At 42.7% G+C, this 27,066-nt stretch overlaps 1 protein-coding gene across 1 annotated transcript in view; it reads right to left on the bottom strand.

Moving 5' to 3' along the window:
• LOC137525973 (uncharacterized) overlaps window positions 1-27,066 on the bottom strand; it is a 180,356-nt gene that overhangs the window by 82,159 nt on the left and 71,131 nt on the right. The window contains exons 7-8 of the mRNA XM_068247183.1: window positions 17,046-17,099; window positions 8,870-9,163 (exon numbers count right to left, since the gene is read on the bottom strand). Of these exons, the coding sequence (XP_068103284.1) occupies window positions 8,870-9,163; window positions 17,046-17,099 (348 nt within the window). The remainder of the gene's footprint in view (window positions 1-8,869; window positions 9,164-17,045; window positions 17,100-27,066) is intronic.

Here is a 27,066-nt window from a genome sequence, read left to right as displayed (position 1 = left end):
CATTTTTCATCAAAGCTAGCATAGTGAAGATAGATGCACGTTCCTCTATAGTGTGTGCTAGACCCGCACAGTGAGTGTCAAGTAGGGTAGTACAGTGGCGTGTTCTTCTACACCCATATGTCAGAGAGCTAAAGTAATAACTTGCCCGGAACACTACTTTCTTAGTGATAAACCACAAGGAAACAGTCTTTATTAGATAAATCTTAGTTAAGTAGCAGACTGCTGTCTCGGAGAGTCCGTTAGATCCGCTAGTGGTATAATGTCCAGCACATAAAGGGAGGAGTCTTAAATTCCCGGGCTTGAAGAGTATGAAGAAGGGCGGGTAGACATAAAAAAGAGCGCCCTGAGAGTCTTTCAAAAACGACAAAATCCATTTTGTAAGCAAAAGTCTAGACATTAATAAAGAAAAGTTATATTTGCTAATAAACTGAAAAATAAATCTCGGACTGTCACAGGGGTGAATGCAAGTATATCCACTTACCGGGCTGATTTTGTAGCATCAGTACTTTCAAGTAGGATCCCATACCGTCATTCAGGTGAACCGAACAATTATGGTATTGTATCAGGCAAAAAGGTGAAAGTGAAAGGTGTTACTGAGCTGGGAGAGCTTCAATCCACGTTAGAGCTTCAGCAGGGGTCTCGAAGAAGAGAGTTTTCTCCCCGTCTTGTACCCGGAGCTTCGCTGGGAACAGCATGGCATATTGTATTTGTCTGTCACGTAGCTTGCTCTTCACAGACTGGAAGGATTGCCTTTGTCGTTGGGTTTCCAGGGTATAGTCCGGAAAAATCATTAACTTAGTGTTTTGATAGCGTAGTTCCCCTGCCTCACGTGCAGCAGAGAGAATAGCATCTCTATCTTTAAAATTCATCAGTTTAAAAATTACTGGCCGTGGGAGCGCTCCTGGAAGGTTCTTTTTGGTGGCCATGCGGTGAGCCCTTTCAATAACGAAGAAGGGAGAGAAGGTGGAATCTGGTAAGAGCTGTCTGAGCAGGTTATCTAAGAATGCAACCATATCTGAGCCTTCAGCTTTCTCTGGGATACCCAGGACTCGCAAGTTGTTTCTTCTATTTCGGTTTTCGGCATCCACAGCCCTGTTTTCCAGCTGAGAGAGACGTTGTTGAATAGCAGGAATAGCAATCCGGTGAGTTTGAACAGTGTCCTCCAAATCTGAGGTACGTTGCTTCAATTCCTTGGTTCTCCCTCTAATTTTGCTCAAGTCACTTCTCAACAGCCCTAGATTCACTTCCATGCTCTCTATCTTTTGAGTGAGGGTCGATTGACACATTTTTATAGCTTCCAGCAGCTCCGCAGAGCTAGGCATCAGGAGTTCCTCTGCCCCTTGTTCAGCCGGGGACTCTCCGTCGTTAGTCTGCTTACCCCGCTTAGCTGGTTTCTGCTGGGCTGGGGTGCTGGTAATATCTTCTGGAGCCTCGGTAGGCTCCTCTTTGTCTTTGTTTCTAGAAGTTTTTGGTGGCATGTCCGGGTAGGGCTGGTACCTCCTGGGGGATCTTTGAGATCGGGCAGGCCCGCTGGTATAGTCCCAGCACTGCGAGGTAGATGCATGGGCAGGCTCCTCTGTCCCCGCACTCTCAGATGGTGGATCGGACCAGGAATCCAGCGTGGGGGAGTATTGTAGCGATGAAGCACAGGGTGTTTGCCGTTGCGGCAGTGCTAAATATGCTTAGAAAAGGTAGCTAAATGGCGACCAGGCAGCGGAGCTCTGAGAAACACGTCCTGCTACAATGCCATCTTGGCCACGCCCCTGCCTAATTTTGTTTAAACAATTATTGCACACTTTCTGTAAATCCAATAAACTTCATTTCACCTCTCAATTATCACCGTGTGTGTCTACTATATGATATATTTAACTGACATTTTTTATATTAACAACCAACGATTTATACAGGAAAATCATGATGATTAACAAGGTTGCCCAAACTTTCGCATCCCCCTGTATTCACAGCCTTTGCTCTATACTTTGTGGATGCACCTTTGGTAACAGTAACAGCCTCAAGTCTTTTTGAATATGATGCTATAAGCTTGGCACACTGATCTTTGGCTAGTTTCATCAATTACTCTTTGCAGGACATCTCAAGCTCCAACAGGTTGGATGGGAAGCGTTGGTGCACAGTCATTTTAAGATCTCTCCAGATATGTTCAATCAGATTAAAGTCTGGGCTCTGGCTGGGCCAATCAAGGACATTCACAGAGTGGCCCTGAAGCCACTTCTTTGATATTTTGGCTGTGTGCTTAGGATTGTTGTCCTGCTGAAAGTTAAACCTTCGCCCCAGTCTGAGTTCAAGAGGGACCAGATTTTCAATCAGGATGTCTCTATATATTACCTCAGTCATCTTTTCCTTTATCTTGACTAGTCTGCCTGTTCCTGCAACTGACAAACATCCCACAGCATGATGCTGCCACCACCACGCTTCACTGTATGGATGGTATTGGAATGTTGATGAGCAGTGTCTGGTTTCCTCCAAATGTGATGCCTTGCATTCACACCAAAGATTTAAATCTTTGTCTCATTAGGCAAGATAATTTTATTTCTCATGGACTGAGAGTCCTTCAAGTGCCTTTTGGCAAACTCCAGTCAGGCTGCCATGTGCCTTTTACTAAGGAGTGGCTTCCGTCTGGCCATCTGTCAGGCCTGATTGGTAGATCATTGCAGAGATGGGTGTCTTTCTTGAAGGTTCTCCTCACTCTACAGAGGACCTCTGGAGCTTTGTTCAGGTAAGGCGGAAATAGCCGAACCCAGTTGTATCCGCTCTACTGCAGAGGAGCAAAGGACTCGCACCTGCGCAGTAGAGCGGATATGATCGGGTTCGGCTATTTCCACCTTACTCGAACGAAAAGCCGCAGGATTGCGGAGAGGTAAATATTTACCTTGCCGCTGCTCAGGGGGTCGTCGCGCTGGATTGCTGAGACACCGAAGGATGGGGGAAGCCTCGTTAGGATCCAGAGACTTACCAATCCCGAGGTAAGTATCGCCCCAAAAGTTTTTTTTTGTTACAGGTTCTTTAAAACATACCTTTTCAGACAAGCGTACAGTCTAGCCTAGGCCTTTCCCCTTAAACCTCTGGTCAAGCTGTGTTCTTTTCTGAATTTAATTTAGAAATTCACCACCCTTAGAGTCACACCTTATGTATTGCCTCACCTTTTGTTTAATCCCTGTTCAACATGACTGTAAGTTATAATGGTAGGGGTGATTCAGCACCCTATGGGAAAAGACACAGGAGACAGAAAACGGGAGCCCAGTAGTGCAATATGTTTAAAATCACGGTAAAAGTAAGTAAATGAAAGCACTACTCACAAAGGAAGGTTGCTGGGGCAACCAACCACAGGAAGCAGGTGGAGACAATAAACCCGACTCCACTCGGGGTGGTCCTAGCCAGGACCTGAAGATTGTCACTCTCTTAATAGAAAAAAGGTTGGAACAACCACTGTGGGGTCGCCACTAGTGGTATATCACCTCCCCTCGAACAGAGTCTGTTCGGGGGTATACTTAGCACAACAGAGGAAAGAGGCGCCCTGGTATGATAAAAGCGTCTAAAAACATCTTAAAAATGGTGAATAGTATGAGGTATCTTACCTCAATGACAAAATCTCTGTAAATTATTACAAAAGATTTTTATTAGCACAGGCAACACGTTTCGCGGGTCTCAGCCCGCTTCATCAGGCCAATAGCAGTGCCAAATAGAAGAAATCCTTTAGCATAGGGAACTAAGATAGAGGCTCCCTATCCCTATGCTAAAGGATTTCTTCTATTTGGCACTGCTACTGGCCTGATGAAGCGGGCTGAGACCCGCGAAACGCGTTGCCTGTGCTAATAAAAATAATTTGTAATAATTTACAGAGATTTCGTCATTGAGGTAAGATACCTCATACTATTTACCGTTTTTAAGCTGTTTTTAGACGCTTTTATCATACCAGGGCACCTCTTTCCTCCGTTGTGCGATGACTGTAAGTTAGCAAGGGCTGGGCACCACAAAAGAACAATGGGACTACATAAAATAATAATAATAATATCGACAACAATTATATTATCACTTCAAAAAAAAGCGGCAAAGACAGCTTTTTCTAAACACAAGATAAAATGTAATTTCATTGGATAATAAGAGTTCTTTTATACTACAAATCACAAATGCAGTGCAATTTTACAATGCTATTTTTTGGTGATTGCATTCGTGGTTCTTTGCTGTATGATACAAACACAGAAGAAATGCAGCTTGCAGAACATTTTGGGATCTGCAGAATTGGAGTACACCAGAACACAGTGGTATAAAAGGGTTCACATGATTTTCTGTACTCGGAAGATATCCTTGCATTTTGAGATTTGTAAGAGTTCGGAAACAGATCGCAAAACGCAGCAAAAAAGCCTTAACACACAAACAACAGGATACCTGTGGGGTGGCTAAATCACAATTGGCTCATTCTAAAGCTGGCCACCAACGGTCCAATTTCTAGCGAAAAATCGTTTGAGCGATCAGAAATTCTGATCGGACGAAAAATCGTTCACTACACCATCAACTAACCAATCATTGCTTCCTATCTATCACGACCATCAAGAAAATCCAAATTTTCGTTCGACGAAAATTCATTCGGGCGACATTTTTTTCACTCGTTCATAATCGATTGTGTCCACCAATGGAGATTATTTACAACCAATCCGATCAGAATTTCTGATCGCTCGAACGATTTTTCGCTAGAAATTGGACCGTTAGTGGCCAGCTTAACTGTGTGTTGAATACTGATAATACCTCCTGTGGCCAGGAGTGTAATGTGCATGCGCACTGTATCAAGACTCATACCACGCATGCACAGAATGCTTCCGGGCCACAGGAGCGCAATCATGAAGTTGAGCCTCCAGGCCAGCACATACACAGTAGTGTGCAACTTGGGCGACTTGACTACAGTACCGGGCTGTACTTGAATGACTACAGTACTGGGATCGATGATTAGATTCTCCAACAAAAAAGAAAAGTCAAAATAAACATACACAAGTCGCGTGTAGTCTACTCCTCAGTTTCTTTCTCCTTTCCTGTGTCCTGTTTGTCCACTGTGATCGATGGAATTCTCCGTCCTCCATTTTGAAAATGGCCATTACCCTATAACAGCTTTTTGGTCAGCACACTGTTAAACTGTAACATCGCCCACTTGAGCCATAGGGAAACATGGACATTACCTGGCACAACAGTTGTCCTCTCAGCTATAATTGACAGCAACTGATAAATAACTGACAGCAACTGATATATTTCAGTTCTGACAAAATGTTGTCAGAACTGGAAGGGATCACTGTAAGAAGTAAATGGTGAGCTTCTGAGAGGAACTGATGGTGAGGTAACTATGTAATGTTCATTTGACGTTACCTCATGTGTTTTTTTTTAAATAATTGTACTCAGTACAGGTTCCCTTTAAGAATTTTTCTGTAACTTTCATACAAAAATAAACCAGCATATCTCTACACTCTGTACTTTTTAGTGTATAGATAACTTTGACTTTATGTGGACCAATGGCAATTCCATCTATGGTACAATATCCAAAAGCTGAGTGGATTGTTTCTGGAGGTCACATTTCTCAAGTTTAAAGCAAACTTGAAGCAAAGATAAACTTATGATATAATGAATTGTATGTGTAGCGCGGCTAAGAAACAGAACAATAATAGCAAAGAAATGAGTCTCATATTGTTTCCAGTAAAGGAAAAGTTAAGAATCATCAGTTATCTATGCAAAAGAGCTTCTCTGAACTCTTCCACCCAAATTGGGTCAAAGACAGTCCTGTTTTTCTGTAGCACTTATACATCAAACAGACAGGTTGAGATAAGGTTTTTTTCTGCAAGGAAGTTCGAAGGGTCATTAGCTCTGCTCCGTTTAAAATACAGAGTGTGGTTTGTAAACTGTAATTATGACAGAATTATGCAATGTTATGTAAAAAAGCTATATAACTGAAAATAAAAATATGAGAATCTTTTCTTTGCTTCTAATGTTCTATTTATTATCCGTACTACACATTCAATTCATTATAACATAAGGGGTTTTTTTTGCTTCAGTGTCACTTTTTCGTATAGTTTAAATGTACAGAGCATTTCTGATAGCCTTGGAGCATGAACTTTATAATCTTCAATTGAACAAGAAATTATTATAAAAGAAGAAAATTGTTAAAATGTTGCAGATCGAAATGGCATTACTGAATATTCAAAACACGGTTCTAAACTCTTTCACTTATTCTCCACTCTGATTATAATTAAATTGTAAGCCTCCCAAAAAATGGCATCACATCATTTTTGAAAAAGTTCCTGATACCAAAGGCAAAGGCTACAGGTTTTTAAATGTTATTTTGTTATTTTTTTAATGCATAATAATTTTACAGCATCAGCTTTTTCCCTTGTGAAGTAAGAAGCAAACATGGGTGGCTAATACAGACTGGTACATAATACAGAAGTAGACAACTTAAACATCAAAATGACTCATACAGTGTGTCAACGAAACTAGACAATTACAAGAAACATAAAGGTGTGAACACTGCCATTCAGGTCTAATGCTAGGCATACACGGGTCGATCCGGCAGCCGGATCGACTCCCACTGCGTCCCTGCTCGTCCGGCGTGCGCGTGGATCGATTCCCGCTCATCCCCACTGGTGCTTCCTTATCAGCCGCTCAATTCCCTGCCATTGTCCGCCGGCGGGGAGCGAGCGGGCGGGCATCAAGCAGCATCATCAGACCTGCTGAATATTATCAGCTGGCCGCATCAGCTGCTCGATACACAGTACAGAAACGTACCGTGTATCCCCAGCATTACAGTTTAAAGGAATAGGAAGGATACCAGAGGTAAGGCAATAAGTAAACTGTATGTCTTTGGGCCTTGAGTTCAGATTCTGAGAGTCAGATTCTGCAAGAAGCAGAGTTGCCTAGTGGATAAAGGTTATGGCCTAGTTTAGATTATATGCTTTTTAGGTGAACTTTATGGTGGGTGACACAGATGATCCATCTCTCTTCCCTGATATGTAATAGCCAACAATTGATTAGAACTTTGTGTTCTAAAAGGCAATATTGTACTTTGTAGTGCTTTCAGTAAAAAAAGGTTACATTCCAATCAGTCTTCAGTACTACACAAAATCATGGTGGTTCTTTGTAACTTTACTGTATTACCATGGGCGTAACAATAGACCCTGCAAGCGATGCATCCTCAGGGAGGCCCAGAAGCCTCAGGGGGCCCCGTGGAGGGGAGAAGTTTAATTTTCCTGTCCTGAGAGACTGCCAACTAATGACACAGAGAGAAAAAGCTTTGCTGCTCACTGCACAATTGTTCTAATGACTGCATCTGCTCAGCCACTGATAAGGTTTCATACAAAGTTTTGCAGACAACGATTGGTAGACACTGTGCAGCAGGGTCTTGTGTACAGCACTGTTCTACCACCAACCTCTCTACCTCTCCCCAAGTCTTCTGTACTGTAGTGATCCCGGAGAAGGCTGCAGAGCCAGTTCTGCTCCATCAGAGATGGACAGAGTGAGTGTAATAAGCTGAGGCTGGGAGCACACTCGTCTGTCGGTTCTCTTTTCTGTTTTCTGCTCAGTTTATCTGTGCAGAAAATGTGAGGGAGGGGGCCCCATCCAAAGTTTTGCAGGGGGGCCCAGTGATTTCTAGTTTCGCCCCTGTGTATTACATGTGGCAATGTTTTCACCAAATGTTCTGTATTTGTGATAAAAGTGTACCTGATGTGACATGATGTGATAAACACAGGTACATATAGCACAAGCCCTACTAAGAAAGTGACTGAAGTCCCTTTCTGTTTTTCAGTACAGCGTAAGTAAGAAAAAAATTAAGTAATCTATGCAAAATAGCCTATTGAACAATGGCAGGTAAAAGCCTGTCATCTGTCAGGGAGAAGGCAGATAACAAGGTTTTACTGCAGGAAAATCATTACTTCTGTATATTTTTCAGCTTTAGACAAGTAAGGCAGATTGTGGATTCTAAACAACAACTGTAACAGTCTGATGATATCTTGAAATTAAGTCACTAAAGGAAACCAGAGCTGATGAACGCTAAAAGCTTTTATACATACCTGGGGCTTCCTCCAGCCCCATAAGCTTGGATCGCTCCCACGCCGCCGTCCTCAGTCTTCTGCAGCTCCGGTACCAGGTCCCATAACTTCAACCGGTCACGGCCAGTCTGACGTAAGAGAAGTGCACTCTCTACGTATCTCTCCAGCAGCCGCTGTAGAGATACATAGAGGGCGCACTTCTCTTGCACAGACTAGCCCCGACTGGCTGAAGTTATGGGACCTGGTACCGGAGCTGCAGAAGACTGAGGACGGCGGCGTGGGAGCGATCCAAGCTTATGGGGCTGGAGGAAGCCCCAGGTATGTATAAAGCTTTTAGCTTTCATCAGCTTTGGTACACTTTAAACTGAAAATAAAAATATAAGACTATTTTTTATAATACTAGAATGTACTACATATACAATTGATTATCTCATAAGTTTATTTTTACTTCAGATTCACTTTAAAGGACAACTGAAGAGAGAGGTATATGGAGGCTACCATGTTTATTTCATATTAAGCAATACCAGTTGCCTGGCTCTTCTGCTTGATCCTCTGCCTCTAATACTTTTAGCCATAGCCCCTGAACAAGCATGCAGCAGATCAGGTGTTTCTGACATTATTGCCAGATCTGACAAGACTAGCTGCATGCTTGTTTCTGGTGTGATTCAGACGCTTCTGGTGTTATTCAGACCAGCATGGCTGCTAGGCAACTGGTATTGTTTAAAAGGAAATAAACATGGCAGCCTCCCTAGTCTTCTCACTTCAGTTGCCCTTTAAGATAACGTGATAAAATGTAGAAAATCTGGCCAAGTGAAGCTCAGACTTACCAAGAGATCTTTCAGGTGATGGATGTTTCTCTCTACGGTCAGCTCTTTTCAGTTCAGAAAATACCATAACATTACATCTCTTCAGAGCCTTCTGCAGTCGATCTTTTTCCCTGTGATCCCAGGAGCTAGCTATTTTAAATAGCTCAGACATCTTTTCGCTGGATGTGAGCATCCTCATCAGACTCTGGTACTGTTCCTCTGTCAGAAGATTCTGGTCTTTCAGATCAAACAGAACTGGATCTACACACTTCACAACATCTAGCAGATGTTGTCTGTGCTTGTCCAAAAAATGAACTGTAGATATAAAAATATCAACTGAATTTATAAACTGGGAAAATGTTTGAAAAATACCTATTAGGTGCTTAAGAGAAAGCAGCCCCCACCTGAGGCATATCAAAACACAGCAAGGTAACAAAGAATGTGTACGTCACAAAAAAGTGCTAGGTAATTTGGGTGTCAGGTGCAGCCTCTATTAACTAAGGGCTGGTTCACATGGGCAGTAAACGCGGTGGTTTTGGTGGCTGTTTGAAAGGGATCTACCCCATTCTATTTGAATGAATTGAAGTGGTTTTTAACCTTTTGCTGTTCCAGCATGGGGATTCTACGTCCTAATTAATGCTGCTGTGTGTTCCAGGAGGTAGAATCTATGTCCTGCATTAAAAATAGCCACCTGTCGCCACGCGTACAATGATTGTTGCTAGCTAATAGCAACAATCATTCAATAAAGTTGGGGGGAAAAAGTTGTTAAAGTTGAAAATAAAAAGTTTAAAGTTACATGGTCCCAATAAAATGTTGTTTTTTTTTAAACCCCATTAAATTTTTAACCTCAGCCAAGCATGCGCGCACACATGCATGCGCGGCGGCAGGCGGCTGTTTTTAATGCAGGACCTAGATTCTACTTCCTGGACTAATTAGGACGTAGAGCCTACATACTGGAAGCAGTGGTGGCTCCAGCTTTAAATCTTTGGTGGGGCACAAAGAGGGCACAATGGTTGGCTGGTGGATCACACTTAAAATGGGGGGGGGGGATGGGGGGGAGGGGTAATACAGTGGCCATAGCTTCTGCTATCTCAGATCTTAGCCCTTAGATGAACACAACCCAACCCAACATAAAGGCCCCACATTACCCTTCCTCTTACTTGACATGACCTTTCTGGCTCCCAAATTTGTGTCCATTTCCTTGTTTCTTGAGCCTGCAGTGCTCACTGTCATAGCCACACCTTACTAACGACAAACTGACCACTGTCAGAAACTCTGACCACAGGTGCTGATGATATACTTTCCTGATTTCCTGCAGTATCACTCTTGTTCTGTCATCCACTTCTCCAGTTTTGTGTGCAATCTCACACAAATCATTACAGCCCCATATTCTACAAGCTGAGCTACGGGGAGAGGGAGGAGGCAGGAGGGAGAGAAACACTGTGTCATTCCTTATCTGTTTTAGCTGAAAATTCAGGCAGACAGAGAGTTTGGCTTTAGAGACAGGATGCTTTGAATCAGGATGATACAATTTATTGTACGTTTTTGCCTAATATGTAAGCTTTTGCCTAATAAGCCTCTGCAGATTCTATTCCTGTAGGCTGACATTGTCATAACACAGTTTACATAGATATAATACACAGAAGGAGGCGGGGTGATTTTTTGCAAATATAAGAGTCATCCAGATACATTAATTACAAGGGAGCTGGCTTCTGAGGTATTGATGGCAGTCAGATTTTTTTGTTTTGTTAACCCTTACATAGACTCAGGCTGACTTGGATAGTGTTTTTACAGATCTCTTTCAGTGCACACTTCTGGAGCCTGGGAACAGTTAAATGTTTGTTAAAGGGGTTCTGTGGAGGGTATTAAAAACAAAAAACTGACACTTACCTAGGGCTTCTATCAGCCCCCTGCAGCTGTCATGTCCCGTGCCATCCTCTACAATCCTCCATTCCCTGCCGCCGGTCCCGGTCTAATTATTCGTCTAACTAGACGAATACTGCTCACTCCCGCTTGTGTCTCTGGGAGCTTACTGTGCAGTCACAGTACGAGAAAGCCTCATACTGAGCCTGCGCAGTAAGCTCCCGGAGACGTGAGCGGTAGCGAGCACGCGTGCGGCCATGACCGTGCAGCCGCAGTTGTATTGGAAGAATAATTAGACCGGGAACGTCGGCGGGGAACGGAGGATCATAAGAGGTCTGCAGGGGGCCGGTAGAAGCCTCAAGTAAGTGTCAGTATTTTGTTTTTAATACCCTCCACAGAGCCCTTTTAAGGGGGGGGGGCACTCAGGGGGGGACACAGTAATTCCCAGGGGAGGGGCAGAGCCCCAGCATGCCACAGTGTAGCGCTGCCACTGACTGGAACAGCAAAAGGTTAAAAACCACTTCAATTAATTTAAATAAAATTGGATAAATCCATTTCAAACAGCCACCAAAAACACAACGGGGGAGCAACTAGTGGCCAAATAGTAAAATTACACCCTAACACATTAACTTAAATAAAATTACAGAAATTCCCCATTAAAATTAATCCCTTACCTCTCCCACTTGCCCATAGTTACAAAAATAAATCATTTGTATATTTTAAAAAATACATTTCAAAAAATACATAATTACCTTAGGGACTCAACTTTTTTAATATGTACAGTATGTCATCAAGGTATATTACTGTAATTTTAGCAAAATAGGAGTGGTATACCGCTCACCCCCTAGTGAGGACAGTGCTGGAATCTGGACGCTTGATCCCCATGGCAACTAGAAAGAAAAGATGGTCCGCACTATGTCTGACATTATATGAAAATTTTTATTCAGGACATATCCAATAAGAACACTAGAAAAAACAAATCGCTGACATGTTTCGGACCAAGATGGTCTTTAATCATAGATAATAGGTAAAGGCAAAGACTCCAAATAAGGGGAAGGGGTGGGGAAGCAACCCATTATCCCTCCACCCAAAGGTGGAGATGGCAGGGTCCCTCAACCCATTCAGGATACAGTAATGAAATTGTTGGCACCCCAAGAAATTTTCTAGAAAATCAAGTATTTCTCACTTAAAAGTATTGCAGTAACACATGTTTTGCTATACACGTTTATTCCCTTTGTGTGTATTGGAACAAAACAAAAAAGGGAGGAAAAAAAGCAAATTGGACATTTCACACAAAATTACAAAAATGGACTGGACAAAATTATTGGCACCCTTAACTCCATTATTGGATAAAAATAACTGAAATAATTTGCTTCCTATAACCATCAATAAGCTTCTTTCACCTCTCACCCTGGAATTTTGGACCACTCTTCTTTTGAAAACTGCTCCAGGTCTCTCTTATTGGAAGGGAGACTTTTCCTAACAGCAATTTTAAGATCTCTCCACAGGTGTTCAATGTGATTTAGATCTGGACTCATTGCTGGCCAGTTCAGAACCCTCCAGCACTTTGTTGCCATCCATTTCTAGGTGCTTTTTGACGTATGTTTGGGGCCATTGTCCTGCTGGAAGACCCTCGGATGCAAACCCAGCTTTCTGACACTGGGCTTTACAGTGTCACCCAAAATCCTTTGGCAATCTTCAGATTTCATGATGCCTTGCACACATTCAAGGTACCCAGTGCCAGAGGCAGCAAAACATCCCCAAAACATCATTGAACCTCTGCCTTATTTCACTGTAGGTTCTTTTCTTTTTAGGCCACATTACATTTTTGGTAAACAGTAGAATGATGTGCTTTACCAAAAAACTCTATCTTGGTCTCATCTGTCCACACAGTGAAGTAGCAATAGGGGGTGCAGAGGTAACGATGGCATCAGGGCCCTTGGGCTAGAGGGCCCCCCAGGGGCCCACTCCTCAAACCCAATTCTAGCTCTTTATTGGTGCTCCCTGAGCCTGCAGGACAGCTTGGATTTCTTTGGAACTTGTTTGGGGTAGCTTATCTACCGTCCACACTATACTGCATTGCAACCTTTCATCAGTTTTTCTGTTCCGTCCACACCCAGGGAGATTAGCTGCAGTGCCATGGGTTGCACACTTTTTTTTATAATGTTGCGTACTGTGGACAAAGGCAAATCTAGATCTCTGGAGATGGACTTGTAACCTTTTAGATTGCTGATTTTGGTTCTCAAGTCCTCAGACAGTTCTCTTCTCCTCTTTCTGTTGTCCATGCTTAGTGTGGAACACACAGACACACAATGCAAAGACTTCTCTTTTCCTTTTATATCCTTTATCTGCTTTCAGGTGGGATTTTTAAACTGCCCACACCTATTACCTGCCCCAGGTGAGTATAAAGGAGCATCACATGCTTGAAACAATCTTATTTATCCACAATTTTGAAGGGGTGCCAATAATTTTGTCCAGCCCATTTTTGGAGTTTTGTGTGACATTTTTTCCTCAGTTTTTGTTTTGTTACAATACACAAAGGGAATAAACACGTGTTACTGCAATACTTTTCTGTGAGAAACACTTGATTTTCTGGAAACATTTCTCGGGTGCCAACAATGATGGCCATGACTGTAAATGTACATACATCTAAAAACAAATATTGCAACAGCAATAAAAAGGGAATACCAAATATAGGTACAATTGTCAAAGATGTTGAAATGCTAAAGTATAAACACCCAACCAATCACAGAACATCATGACATTGCTCATCATTTATCATAGAGAAAAAGGTGTCATCATTTATCACTCAAGGCTATGGTCTTTTCTGGTCTTCCCAGAAATCCGGTCCTGATTGGTCTCTGCCCCAATAAAGGTCTGCTCCATTCAATTCTTTGCTGTTTATGATAGTGTTAGTTACTGTGTGCTAGCTGCTAGGGTGTGCTTTCAGATTACTCACTTGTTACAGCCTTGTTTCACCAGTTGATCATGTTTTGACTGTGGCCCTTACTGACCTCTGCTTGCTTTGACTAAGTCTTTGCCTAACCCTTGTTTTATCTGCCCGACCTACTGTGTATAATCAGGCTCATACTGAGCCGCCGAAGTGCCGATGGTTCCATCGGTGGGCCCCGGCTGCCCCGCCTCTTGGGTGCCCCAGTGCAGAAAAGGAGGGGGGCTAAGCGCAGGAATGGGGGAAAGTGGGCACAGAGCGGCAGGGAGGGGGGAAAGCCTCCTCCCCTCCCTCACCTAGGGGACCCCCCTTCCACGCTCCCCCACCTCCAGAATTGCAGCCAGCCAGTGGCAGCAGCGGGGAATAGCTTACTGAGTCAGATCGATAGCTCTGCGTGCCGCTGGTCTGGTCTTCTGCACTGACTGTCCAATCACTCTCTCGCAGTACTTCCTGTGAGAGCGTGATTGGACAGTGCAGTGCAGGAGACCAGACCAGCAGCGGCACGCAGAGCTATCTGATTCTCGGTAAGTGATTCCCACTTGCTGTCACTGCTGGCTGCAATTTTGGACAGGGGGAAGCGCAGAAGGGAGGCCCTAGGTGAGGGAAGGGGGGAGGCTTTTCCCCCTCCCCGCTGCTCTGTGCCCGCTGCCCCCCCTTCCAAGCTGGGGGGAGCTTGCATTTTGTGAGGAAATCTGCCGCCAATCTGAATGCATTTTGTGGGGAAATCTGCTGCCAATCTGATTGCATTTTGTGGGGGGATATCTGCTGCCAATCTGATTGCATTTTGTGGGGGTATCTGCTGCCAACCTGATTGCATTTTGTGGGGGTATCTGCTGCCAACCTGATTGCATTTTGTGGGGGTATCTGCTGCTAATCTGATTGCATTTTGTGGGGATATCCGTTGCCAATCAGATTGCATTTAGTGGGGATATCTTCTGCCAATCTGATTGCATTTTGTGGGGGATACCTGCCGCCAATCTGATTGCATTTTGTGGGGATATCTGCCGCCAATCTGATTGCATTTTGTGGGAAAATCTGCTGCCATTTGACTACTTGATGAACTATCATGAGGCATGTAACTACTTGAATATTTTATCTAAAATGTATCTGGTCGGGCCTAATCTCTGTGAATAACACCGCTACTTATTTTGTGGTTTTTTTTTTAAGTCTGCCCATGACTCATCATGACCACGCCGATGTTCCAGTGCATGCTGACACCCATCTATTTTTGCTGCGGCCCGCTGTGGACATATCCCTATTGGAGACTGTCTTCAGAAGTGCTCACAATCTATTCCCTACCAAAAAAATCATGCAAAATTTCTAGAGTACATGTGCATCTGAGCCCAAAATGAGGATTCGGGGGGGGGGGGGGGGGGAGAGGGGATCAGGGGGGGGGGGAGGAGGAGAAGGGGCGAGCCCCAGGCTGAAACTTCCTTGGTGGGCCCTTAGTGTGCCAGTCCGACCCTGTGTATAATGCTTGGATTGTTCCAGACTTTGAGTTTGTCTAACCCCTGGATTTTAAATCATGTGACCTCCTGTATCTGTCCTAGTTCCTGGACTCTGTCTTTGTTTGGCTCTAGTGGGAGCCTAGCTTTAGGCAAAGATTGTGGTGGAGATTGGGATATAGTATGGGAAAGGAAGTATTGTCTACCTTGTAGAGGTTCATGTTGAAGAGTGAAATATTTCAGAGATGGGTTTAAACAGAGTGGAAGAGATAAGGGAAATAACAGAGTATTGCCTATTGTCTTATTATAGAGAGTGTGATATCATGCTAGCTAATGAGAAGGTCTGGAACAGAGTATTGCATTATGGAGGGCATGATATCACAATTGTTTGTTTGAACAAAAATGCAGAGAAGATTAAGAGCACATGTCACAGTGATATCACACCCTCCAGCATGACCCTCCACGATACAGACAGAGTCTCTGTTTCTGACCTTTTCACTACCTATCTGATTATATTCACAACCAAGATATATCACACTCCGACAAATCCTGCAGGGCAGAAAATACTCTGACCATAACTTTTGATAACACTTTGCACTAGAACATCACACTCTACAACATTACCCTTTATAATGTAGAAGTTACTAGGTTGTTGACTTTATTCATTGCTTTCGGAACACAACCCTCTACAGGGCTGACTAGCTCTGCTTCTGACCTTCTCTCTACTTTTCTGATTATACAATCCTCTGTGATATTACTCTACAACTTAACCTTCCATAAGTTAGACTATACTGTACACTCTATCTTTACTATGTTTTGTACCTTACCCCTCAGGCCTCTTGCACATTACATGCGATTCCTATTTTTTAAACATCCGATTTTGGATCCCGATTCAAAATCTTAACAGCATGCAGCATGCTTTTAATCGGAATCCAAAATCGGATCAGATAAAAAAAAATTGAAATCACATGTAGTGGGCAAGAGGCCTCACTGTGATATCAAACCTGCATCCAGAGGCATAACTACAGAGTAGAAGCCCCTGCAACCACAGAGCAGCCCAGCGCTGTAAGGCTGCCCCAACTACTACTTAAAGAGAATCTGTACTCTAATATTCTTACACTAAAAAGCATACCATTCTATTCCTTATTTTCTCCTGTGCCCCTCTGTGCTGTTTCTGCCACTCTCTGCTGAAATCCTGGCTTGTAATTAACAGTTTTAGGCAGTGTTTACAAACAAACTAACCAGCTTGTGATAGGCTCAAATAAACAGAGTGTGTGAGTCATACAGAGTGTGCAGGGGGCCTGCAGAGGGTGTGTATCGCTTCTATCAAATCACAAGCAGCCCTGCACATTCCACACATTCAAGCCTTAGCCCAACAGACACGACAGAGGAAAGGAGATAAGATTTATTACAGAGACAGTGCAAGTAGGAAAGGCTGCAGTAAGCCAGAGCACATTAGAACAGGCATAGGAACTTATAGGATAGAAGAACTAAGGCTGAAAAATTTGTTACAGAGTCTCTTTAAGGGGCCCCAACTACCACTTTACTCCCTCTGATAAAGGGGTCCAACCTTCAGTTCAAGTGTTTTTGTGGCTACACTTGTTATGGGTGTGAAGATGATGATCTTCACACTTGTTTTATGACCCGTGCAAGATAGGCCCCCAGGCTGGGAGGGTCACAAGGGGTAGGCAAGGGCTTGAAGATTGGAGGGCCCCATTAAAGTTTTGCTGGAGGGGACCCACGATTTGTAGTTATGCCACAGTCTGCATTAAGTAGAAAATAATCTGCTCCTGATCTTCTCTCTGCCTTTCTGGTGGCATCCCTTCCAGCATGACCCTCTGCGTGTTTAATCAAACCTACTGCTATATCTCATTGTATGAACTCTGGTAACGTTAGTTAGTAAGACAAACATAAAAAACAACCTTCTGGTTGTACTTACTGGAGTGTTGCATTTCAGGAACCTGTGTCCTATCTGTAGTTTTCATCCTGACACCTTCAATTAGAGTGAAGGAATAACAGAGAGTGGATTAGAAAATTAAGTTCTAAAAGTCATAATGCTTGGAAGGAAGCTTGATATGAAAGAAATATCTAAATGCAGATGCTTTGGAATAATTTTTGTACGACCTATTCCAGCTAGTGGCATCAGAAAACTAAGAGTGGATACCAGCTCTGGCCCAGTGATTCAGATTGTGTTAGTAGATTAGTACATCCGACAAGTAACATTGTTAAAAGGACTTCATAAATGGCACTTTTCATATTCCTGTCATTTCAGGCTTCTTTTAATCTTTTAAAGTGTACCCGAGGCGACGTAACATGATGAGGTAAACGTGTATGTACAGTGCAAAACATATTAATCACTAGGTTGTTTTACTTGCTTTATTTTGCTGCCTGAAAGAGTTAATTTCTAGCCATGGAAGTGACAGCTTTTGTCTTGTCCATGCCTTGTTGGCAATATAGTAAACATCATTGATAAGCAAAGTACAGCTATAAAAAATTTATTTGCTGAATACAACTTCTGAGAGCAGAGGGAAATAGGAAAAGGTTCATGTATTTTTACTCAGGGACCCTTAATAGGCTGCCACTGAGCAGAGCCAACTCAACATTCAATGTACTTTGAAAATGTTTAAATATAAAATAAAACCATTAAATATTTAAAAAAGTCGTTTTTAGGAGTTGGATAATTAACCATTTGACCACTGAAGGTTTTTTCCCCTTTAGGACCAGAGCAATTTTCACCTACTAATTACAACAAACTGATCTATATCTTGTTTTTGTTTTTTTTTACCACCAATTAGGCTTTCCTTGGGTGGTACATTATGGTAAGAATTATGTTATTCTAAATGGATTTTAATGGGAATAATCATAAAAAAATAAAAAAGTTATACCACTATAGTTTTTAAATAAAACATTCTTCTGTAGATAAAAGCCACACATTTTCTTTGCCCATTTGTCCCAGTTATTGCAAAATTTAAAATAATACCCTAATACAATGTATGGTGCCAATATTTTAGTTTGAAATAAAAGTGCATTTTTTCAGTTTTGCATCCATCACTAATTACAAGCCTATCATTTTAAAAATAATGGTAATATACCCTTGACATACATATTAAAAAAGTTCAATCCCTAAGGTAACTATGTCTTTTTTTATGCAAAACATTTATTTGGGTACTATGGGAGAGAAGGAGTTAACTTTAAATGAAAGCGTGAGTCTTTTTGTTAAAATAAATGTATGTAGGTGTAATTTTACTATTTGGCCATAAGATGTCCTCACACATTATTTCCTATTAGCGTACTATAGTGCATGGATGTGTTACTTGCTTAGTTACAATGACCACAGGCATCTCATTGATAATTATTGAAACGGGGACTTAGATCAATGAATGGGAACTGTGTTACCATTTATTGATCTCCCCTCTAACGGGTGGCAACGAGTAACCGCACGGGAGCACGCACGGGAGCACGCACGAGAGCGAGCGGCAGCAGCCATCCACGGCAGTAGACGAGGATCTACATCCCTGGGACTTCATATGAAGTCCTGAGGGACGTAGATATACTCCAGTAAATACAGTAAGTAGTTTATACATTTATCTCTGTTGGAATGTATTAGTATAAACTGCATTATTTTGGATGTGCATTCATGGATAAGCCTGGACATGTCTGTGTTTAAGCAGGTTGGCTTAAGGTACACGTCGAGCAGCTATGTTTCATAAATACTTCTCAAAAACCGCACTGTTATTACATATAAAAGGGTAAATTGCTAAGAACAATAGCTCTGATATCTCCTGGATTGAGTGGATTCCAGCTGGAGGTGATCACCCCAGGATTTTGCTCCAAAGATGTTCTAACCTGTTAATCTGGTTTTTATACCACAGTTGAACTATTTGGGTAACATCCTCCACCAACTGCTATGTACATAGATATTTGCTGTATACATGGAGGAGGGGTCTTCTTACCTGATATATCCAGATGAACAACAGTGGAAGCTCTCTTACAATGCTGACTCATGGACATAAAAGGGTCTAGTACAGAGATGACTCCTGATCACTCCTGGGCGTCAGGTTAGAGTAGATAGAATGCTCCCAGTTCTTCCTTCCCCTAGCACAGTGGGATGTGAATGTTTGGGCAACCAAACCAAATGTTAATTGTCATGATTTTCTTGTATAAATCGTTGGTTGTTACGATAACAAATGTCAGTTAAATATATCATACTGGAGACACACACAGTGATATTTGAGAAGTGAAATGAAGTTTATTGCATTTACAGAAAGTGCGCAATAATTGTTTAAATAAAATTAGGCAGGTGCATACATTTGGGCACTGTTGTCATTTTATTGATTCCAAAACCTTTAGAACTAATTATTGGAACTCAAATTGGCTTGATAAGCTCAGTGACCACTGACCTACATACACAGGTGAATCCAATAATGAGAAAAATTATTTAAGGAGGTCATTTGTAAGTTTCCCTCCTCTTTTAATTTTCTTTGAAGAGTAGCAACATGGGGGTCTCAAAACAACCCTCAAATGACCTGAAGACAAAAATTGTTCACCATCCTGGATTAGGGAAAGGATACAGAAAGCTGTCTCAGAGATTTTAGCTGTCCGTTTCCACAGTTATTGATGAAATGGAAGACCACAGGCTCAGTTCAAGTTAAGGCTCAAAGTGGCAAACAGAAGCAACAAATGGTGATTAATTGTGAGAACAGTCAATCCACAGACCAGCACCAAAGACCTACAACATCATCTTGCTGCAGATGGAGTCACTGTGCATCGTTCAACCATTCAGAGCACTTTACACAAGGAGATACAGTATGCAGAGGAAGCCTTTTCTCCGCCCACAGCACAAACAGAGCCGCTTGAGGAATGCTAAAGCTCATTTGGACAAGCCAGCTTCATTTTGGAATAAGTGTGCAATACTGGAGGGGAAAAAAACTGAGACGAGAGGCGGCCTGAATGCGGCAAATAGTCTGCAACGGCACTTTTATGTGGCCTAAGGAAGTGGGCATGGTCCCACGAAATGCGTTGCCTTTGCTTAATTTTCAATTAAACTTCCTTACCTAAAGTGAGTTTGTCGTCTGTGAGGTAAGCCACCTCATCTTTTTTATTTTATTGATTTTAGAGTGTTTTATATACATTGGGCGCCTCTTTACCTTCTACTCATTTTGGAATAAGGTGCTATGGACTCATGAAACTAAAATTTAGTTATTTGGGCATTGAAAATCTGTGGTGTGAGTTAAAGAGAGCTGTCCATGCTCGGAAGCCATCAAACCAGAATGAACTAGAGATGTTTTGTAAAGAGGTATGGTCCAAAATACCTTCAACCAGAATCCAGACTCTCATTGGAACCTACAGGAAGCGTTTAGAGGCTGTAATTTCTGCAAAGGAGGATATACTAAATATTGATTTCATTTCTTTTTTTTGTGGGGTCCAAATTTATGCACCTGCCTAATTTTGTTTAAACAATTATAGCACTTTCTGTAAATCCAATAAACTTCATGACACTTCTCAAATATCATTGTGTGTGTCTTCTATATGATATATTTAACTGACATTTTTAATCAGAACAACCAAGGATTTATACAGGAAAATCATGATGATTAACAAGGTTGCCCAAACTTTCGCATCCCACTGCATATACTTCATGCTTCTACTGTATGTGTTGAGAGGTTAGAGTAGATAGAATGCCCCCAGTTCTTCCTTACCCCTAGCACTAATATGTATATTATTATAAATATGGTGCGTTAACTCTTTTATTTTGAAATCACACGCATTAAATATTGCACTTACAATGTATGTGCAGGTGATGCACATATAAGAGGTCACCAGAGAGTCCCTTCTGCCTCCTGTGCCTGGCCAGGGCTGACAGGGTCCGTGCGTGATGTACAGCAGGTAGAAGAGATCAGCAGCACCACGTAGATGTATTCAAGCTCTTTATTGCATAAAGATAAAGCCCAGGGACGGCGACAGACGCTGTTTCGGAGACAAGCTCCTTCCTCAAGCTGTATAGGCTCACTCAAGACTGATGTACAGCAGGTAAAGAGAGGGTTGTCCCTTTGCCTGGCCAGGGCTGACAGGGTCCGTGTGTGATGTACAGCAGGTAAAGAGAGGGTTGTCCCTGTGCCTGGCCAGGGCTGACAGGTCCGTGTGTGATGTACAGCAGGTAAAGAGAGGGTTGTCCCTGTGTCTGACCAGGGCTGACAGGGTCCGTGCGTGACATACAGCAGGTAAAGAGAGGGTTGTCCCTGTGCCTGGCCAGGGCTGACAGAGTCCGTGCGTGACGTACAGCAGGTAAAGAGAGGGTTGTCCCTGTGCCTGGCCAGGGCTGACAGGGTCCGTGCGTGACGTACAGCAGGTAAAGAGAGGGTTGTCCCTGTGCCTGGCCAGGGCTGACAGAGTCTGTGCGTGACGTACAGCAGGTAAAGAGAGGGTTGTCCCTGTGCCTGGCCAGGGCTGACAGGGTCCGTGCGTGACGTACAGCAGGTAAAGAGAGGGTTGTCCCTGTGCCTGGCCAGGGCTGACAGAGTCCGTGCGTGACGTACAGCAGGTAAAGAGAGGGTTTTCCCTGTGCCTGGCCAGGGCTGACAGGGTCCGTGCGTGACGTACAGCAGGTAAAGAGAGGGTTGTCCCTCTCTTTACCTGCTGTACATCACTCACGGACCCTGTCAGCCCTGGCCAGGCACAGGGACAACCCTCTCTTTACCTGCTGTACATCATGCACGGACCCTGTCAGCCCTGGCCAGGCACAGGAGGCGGAAGGGACTCGCTGGTGGCCTCTTATATGTGCATCACCTGCACATACATTGTAAGTGCAATATTTTATACGTGTGATTTCAAAATAAAAGAGTTAATGCACCATGGGAGCGCACCCTTGTCACTTTCACTAGGGATGGCCAGTGAACTGCAAATACAGTAATTACAGTTTGTGTATGCAATTGGACCAGTCAGATTTGAATTGCATTGGGCTGGCCTAGTTCCTAGCTGTATACAACTTGTGTTACATTTCCGCACAAACTGGAATTTTTCTGCATCTCATTGACCATCTCTAGTCATCACACATAGCCTGTGTAGCTTTAGTAATAATATTGTACTCTTGAATTTGTGATCAATCAGGTCTGTTGTATTTGCACCAGACAAAGAAGTTGATTAACTATGAGATGACTGCCAGATGATTCCAGAAACACAAGGAACACCAAGAGCTCAATATAGTGTAGTATTATTTCAGGACAATATGCTGCAGTGATATAGTAATAGTAAAAGTGTGCATAGTAACCTATAAAATAACTTCCCAACCAAGGTAGCGGTAATGATACAAAACCAGGACGCATCCAAAATCGGATATAGTAGCCTTATTTTCTAAAACTCACACCTGGTTTTGTTTTTTCAAGAAATGATGAACTTTATTGCAGAATAAACGACCCATTTTGTGAAATTCTTTGGTGGGAGGCACCCGATGTAAGCAGTAGGGGTATCTACCTATAATCTTGTAAGTATAAAAAGATTTAAAACATGCATCTTCCTACCTTAAAGCGGAATATAACCCTGCATTTCAACTTTGCTCTAAAATATTATTTTATATGGAAGAATTAAACACAGAGGTTTAAAGTTCCGTGGAGAGATATGCAGAAGTTCAGATTGTTACATTCTATTTAGTTAAATGTATCTATTGATAAATGTTACACACTCTTTGGCTGTCCTCCAACTCCTTCTCAGTGAGAGAGATGAGTCACATTCAACACTTAGATACATTTATGTAAACAAAATGTATCTATATCAGCTTCGGATGCGTCTGCAGAAATCTCCAGGAACTTTAAAGCCCTGTGTAACCCTTCCAATCCTGGTCTAGTAAAAAAAAAAATGCTGGTTGCATATAATATACTGTAAATAATGTTTTAGAGCAAAGTTGAAATGCAGGGTTATATTCCGCTTTAATGGAGACAACTGAGCACGGGTGCCTGTGACCATATCATTTTGCTGGCATCAGCACTCTGTTGACCTGATGAAGCAGCTATGAGCCGTGAAATGCATTGTCCTAGTGCTCAATAAATTCTTGTTGTATTGATACTGAGTCGTCTCCATTAAGGTAGGCAGATACATTTTTTATCCTTAATATCTACAAGATTATATGTAGATACACCTATTGCTTACATCGGGCGCCTCCCACCACAGAATTGTATATTTATGTCTACTCATAAATCTTTACAATAAACTTTGGGAGCAGCAACCTAGGAGCCCCTCACAAGGCCAAGTGGAGATGGTTTTTCCCCACATGGGCAGAGAATGGTTGCTTGGAGAGCAACCCTGACTTGTGAGTACCCCTTTTCTACATGTTGCTATTTCCCACAATATTTTGATGTACTACACTATATTGAGCTTCCAGTGTCCCTGTGCTTTTTTTCCTTCTCTACAAATTCCCCAACCCATTTTGTCATTCTTGCCAATACTTGACAATACACTGAAGCCAGGGCATCACCTAGTTTTGTATCAGGTTAATGGTGATGTTATGAGGCCTGAACAGAGGAACAGGTGATGACCACAATGTGCAGTGATACAGACAGTAAGGCCATAGCGTACGGTGAGAAGTAAGGTTTTATTGTGAGCAGTGTATAATATAATGCAAATTAGATGCAACCACATGCACAGCAAGCTATATACAAAACAGCCAGGAAATGCAGTGAGAAATATATACAACGATGCAACCACATGCACATCAAGCTATGTACAGACAATCGGGGAATGCAAAGACAATAATGCAAATATGATGCAAACATTATATATATATATATATATATATATATATATATATATCCACTTCAGCCTTCAGTCGTTTTCACTTTTTGCATCCGAGCAATGTTCACCTCCCATTCATTAGCCTATAACTTTATCACTTCTTATCACAATGAACTGATCTATATCTTGTTTTTTCCTGCCACCAATTAGGCTTTCTTTGGGGGGTACATTTTGCTAAGAGCCACTTTACTGTAAATGCATTTTAACAGGAAGAATCAGAAAAAAAACGGAAAAAATTCATTATTTCTCAGTTTTCAGCCATTATAGTTTTAAAATAATACATGCCTCCATAATTAAAACTCACGTATTGTATTTGCCCATATGTCCCGGTTATTACACCGTTAAAATTATGTCCCTATCACAATGTATGGCGACAATATTTTATTTGGAAATAAAGGTGCATTTTTTCCGTTTTGCATCTATCACTATTTACAAGTTTAGAATAAAAAAAATATAGAAATATTTCATCTTTACATTGATATTTAAAAAGTTTAGACCCTTAGGTAAATATTTACATGTTTTTTTTTATTATTGTAATGTTTTTTTTTTTTTATATTAAACATTTTATATGGGTATTTTTTGGGAGGGTGGGATGTAAACATTACTTTTATAATGTAAATGTGTGTTAAGTTTTATTTTTGTAACTTTTAGTTGTATTTTTTCTTTTTGGCCACAAGATGGCGGCCATGAGTTTGTTTACATGACGTCACTCTAAGCGTAACATACGCTTAGAGGGACGCATGGGGGACGCAACAGCCAGAAAAAGCGGAGCTTCTGAGAGAAGCTGTCGCTTTTTCTGCGGGGGAGAGGAACCAGTGATCGGGCACCATAGACCGATTCACTGATTCGTGGGCTAACGATCCGCGGCCGGGAGAGCGCGTGCACGTGCGGGAGCGCGCGGACGCGCACATGGCCTCCTAGGCGTAGCTACTACATCCAGGAGGCCAACGTAGATATATATATATATATATATATATATATATATATATAAATATAGTGAAACTTCCACAATCCAGACAGTGTGCACACATACAACCAAACCCTGACTACCTGACTAGCTATGTATAAGCAAACATACACAGGATAATATATCTAATATATCTACAGATATATGCAATAGCGTGGTAACACAGGGAGCAGGCAAAGACAGGTCAATACTAGAGATGGCCCTAACGGTTCGAGCTTGTGTCAAATCGTGAACTTTTAGCGAGTTCGACCTGCCCCCTATACTACATCATTGGGCTAAACTTTGACCCTCTACATCACAGTCAGCAGACACATGGCAGCCAATAAGGCTGCACTCCCTCCTGGACCCCTCCCCCCCCTCCCTTATAAAAGGAAGCAGCTTTGGCCATTTTATCACTCTGTTTGCTGCTGCTATTAGTGAGAGAAGGGAGAGACATTGGAGAGATAGGGAAAGCGATAGTTAGGAGGTCTGTTAGCTTGCTCCTTGCTGATATTTGTTGCTGAAAAGCACCCCAAAAAAGATATTTTGAGAGCTAATGTTCTTGTGATGTGTTTTTTTTTGTGTGGCCCACTGACACTGCATATACAGCCCTGTCTGTCGCAGCTGGCCCTTGCTAATTGCTATACTGTGCCAGGCCCAGAACATTTAGTGCATACCTTTTCACTGCACCTATGTGACTGCACATTGCATTATACCACCAGCAGTCACTGCATACATTTCACTGCATCTGTGTGACTTCACATTCCATTATACCAGTCAGTGCATACCTTTCACTTGAATGGATGGCAGACTTGCCCTCCATAACAGATTCTCGTTATAGGATTTCAAGTGTATTCGTCTCATAATTATACAGCAGTCAGTGCATACCTTTCACTTCATCTGTGTGACTGCACATTGTATTATACCAGCAGTCAGTGTATACCTTTCACTGCATCAGTGTGACTGCACATTGTATTATAGTAGCAGTCAGTACCTTTCACTGCATCTGTGTGACTGCACATTGTATTATACCAGCAGTCAGTGTATACCTTTCACTGCATCTGTGTGACTGCACATTATATTAGTCAAGTCAGTGCATACCTTTCACTTCATCTCCCCCAATATGGACAAAACAACAGGCAGAGGCAGAGGCAGGCCACCCAGCAGGCCTGTTCGAGGTCATGCTGATGTGATTTTGTGCGGCCCGCGACCAAAGTACAGTGTAAAGTACTTGGGAGTTGATGCACGTGCCATCAACTCCCAAGATTAAAAATCACAAACACTGGTCCACATGACAGCCCAGGGGCCCCAGGTCTCTCTCACTCGCTGGGGCCCCCAAACCACCATGCGACACCTAGAATGAAGTGTGGGCAAGCCCTGGACCTCTCACCTCCAGGGAACTCACCCCACCACCTCTAAACTGAATGCCAACTGCACAAAAACACAATTGCTAACTTCCAGCTAGAGCAATATCCTGCCTCTATCTGGCCAGCAGACGCCAGTCAGCCAATCAGGTGTACTGTCATACACCAACACACAAAGATATCCTGCGCTCCGGATCAAAAGGTCGCACGGTCAGAGATGGTTCCCCTTTAAAGTTCCAACACTGCAGCGCTCCAGAGTAGGGTGGTTAGCAAGACAACTGAAGAAAGATGGAGCGCGCCATAGTGCATTAAACGTTTAGGGCCCTTTTCCACCAGCGCTGGCTGAATCGCAAAAACGCAAACCGCTAGCGATTTTACAATCGCTACGGTTTGCTTTTTAACATGGGAATCGCGGTAGGTCATTTCCACTACCGCGATTCGTTTTTGTGGGGAACGCGAACGCGCGGCGGAGCGATAATTGCCGCGATTTTGCTATGCAGTGCATAGCATAGCAAAATCGCGGCCGCGAACGTCGGGGAATCGCCGGTAATTGCGATTCAGCAATCGATAGCGTTCAGCGTGAACGCTAGCGATTGCTAGTGGAAAAGGGCCCTTAAGGGGTATTTTATTGACACATAAAAGTTATACTCACAAACATAGATGTTTAAAATCGCATATCAGCGGACAGCCAGCCGCTTTCCTCAGTGGTGGAGAATGACCACAGCGCGGATTCCGATGACCTGGGCTCCGTCTCGCTGGGGAGTGGGCGTGGCTGGATTCAGTAAGCGTGTGACGTCATGACGTGTTTCGGCGCTCGGCGCCTTTGTCAGCGTCAGTGTCTCTCTCACTGACTGGCTGACTGGCAT

The sequence above is a fragment of the Hyperolius riggenbachi genome, chromosome 7 (genome assembly GCF_040937935.1).
Source record: "Hyperolius riggenbachi isolate aHypRig1 chromosome 7, aHypRig1.pri, whole genome shotgun sequence".
Taxonomy (NCBI): domain Eukaryota; kingdom Metazoa; phylum Chordata; class Amphibia; order Anura; family Hyperoliidae; genus Hyperolius; species Hyperolius riggenbachi.
The sequence above is the reverse complement of the archived record's forward strand: the minus strand, read 5'-3'. Positions and strand labels throughout refer to the sequence as shown.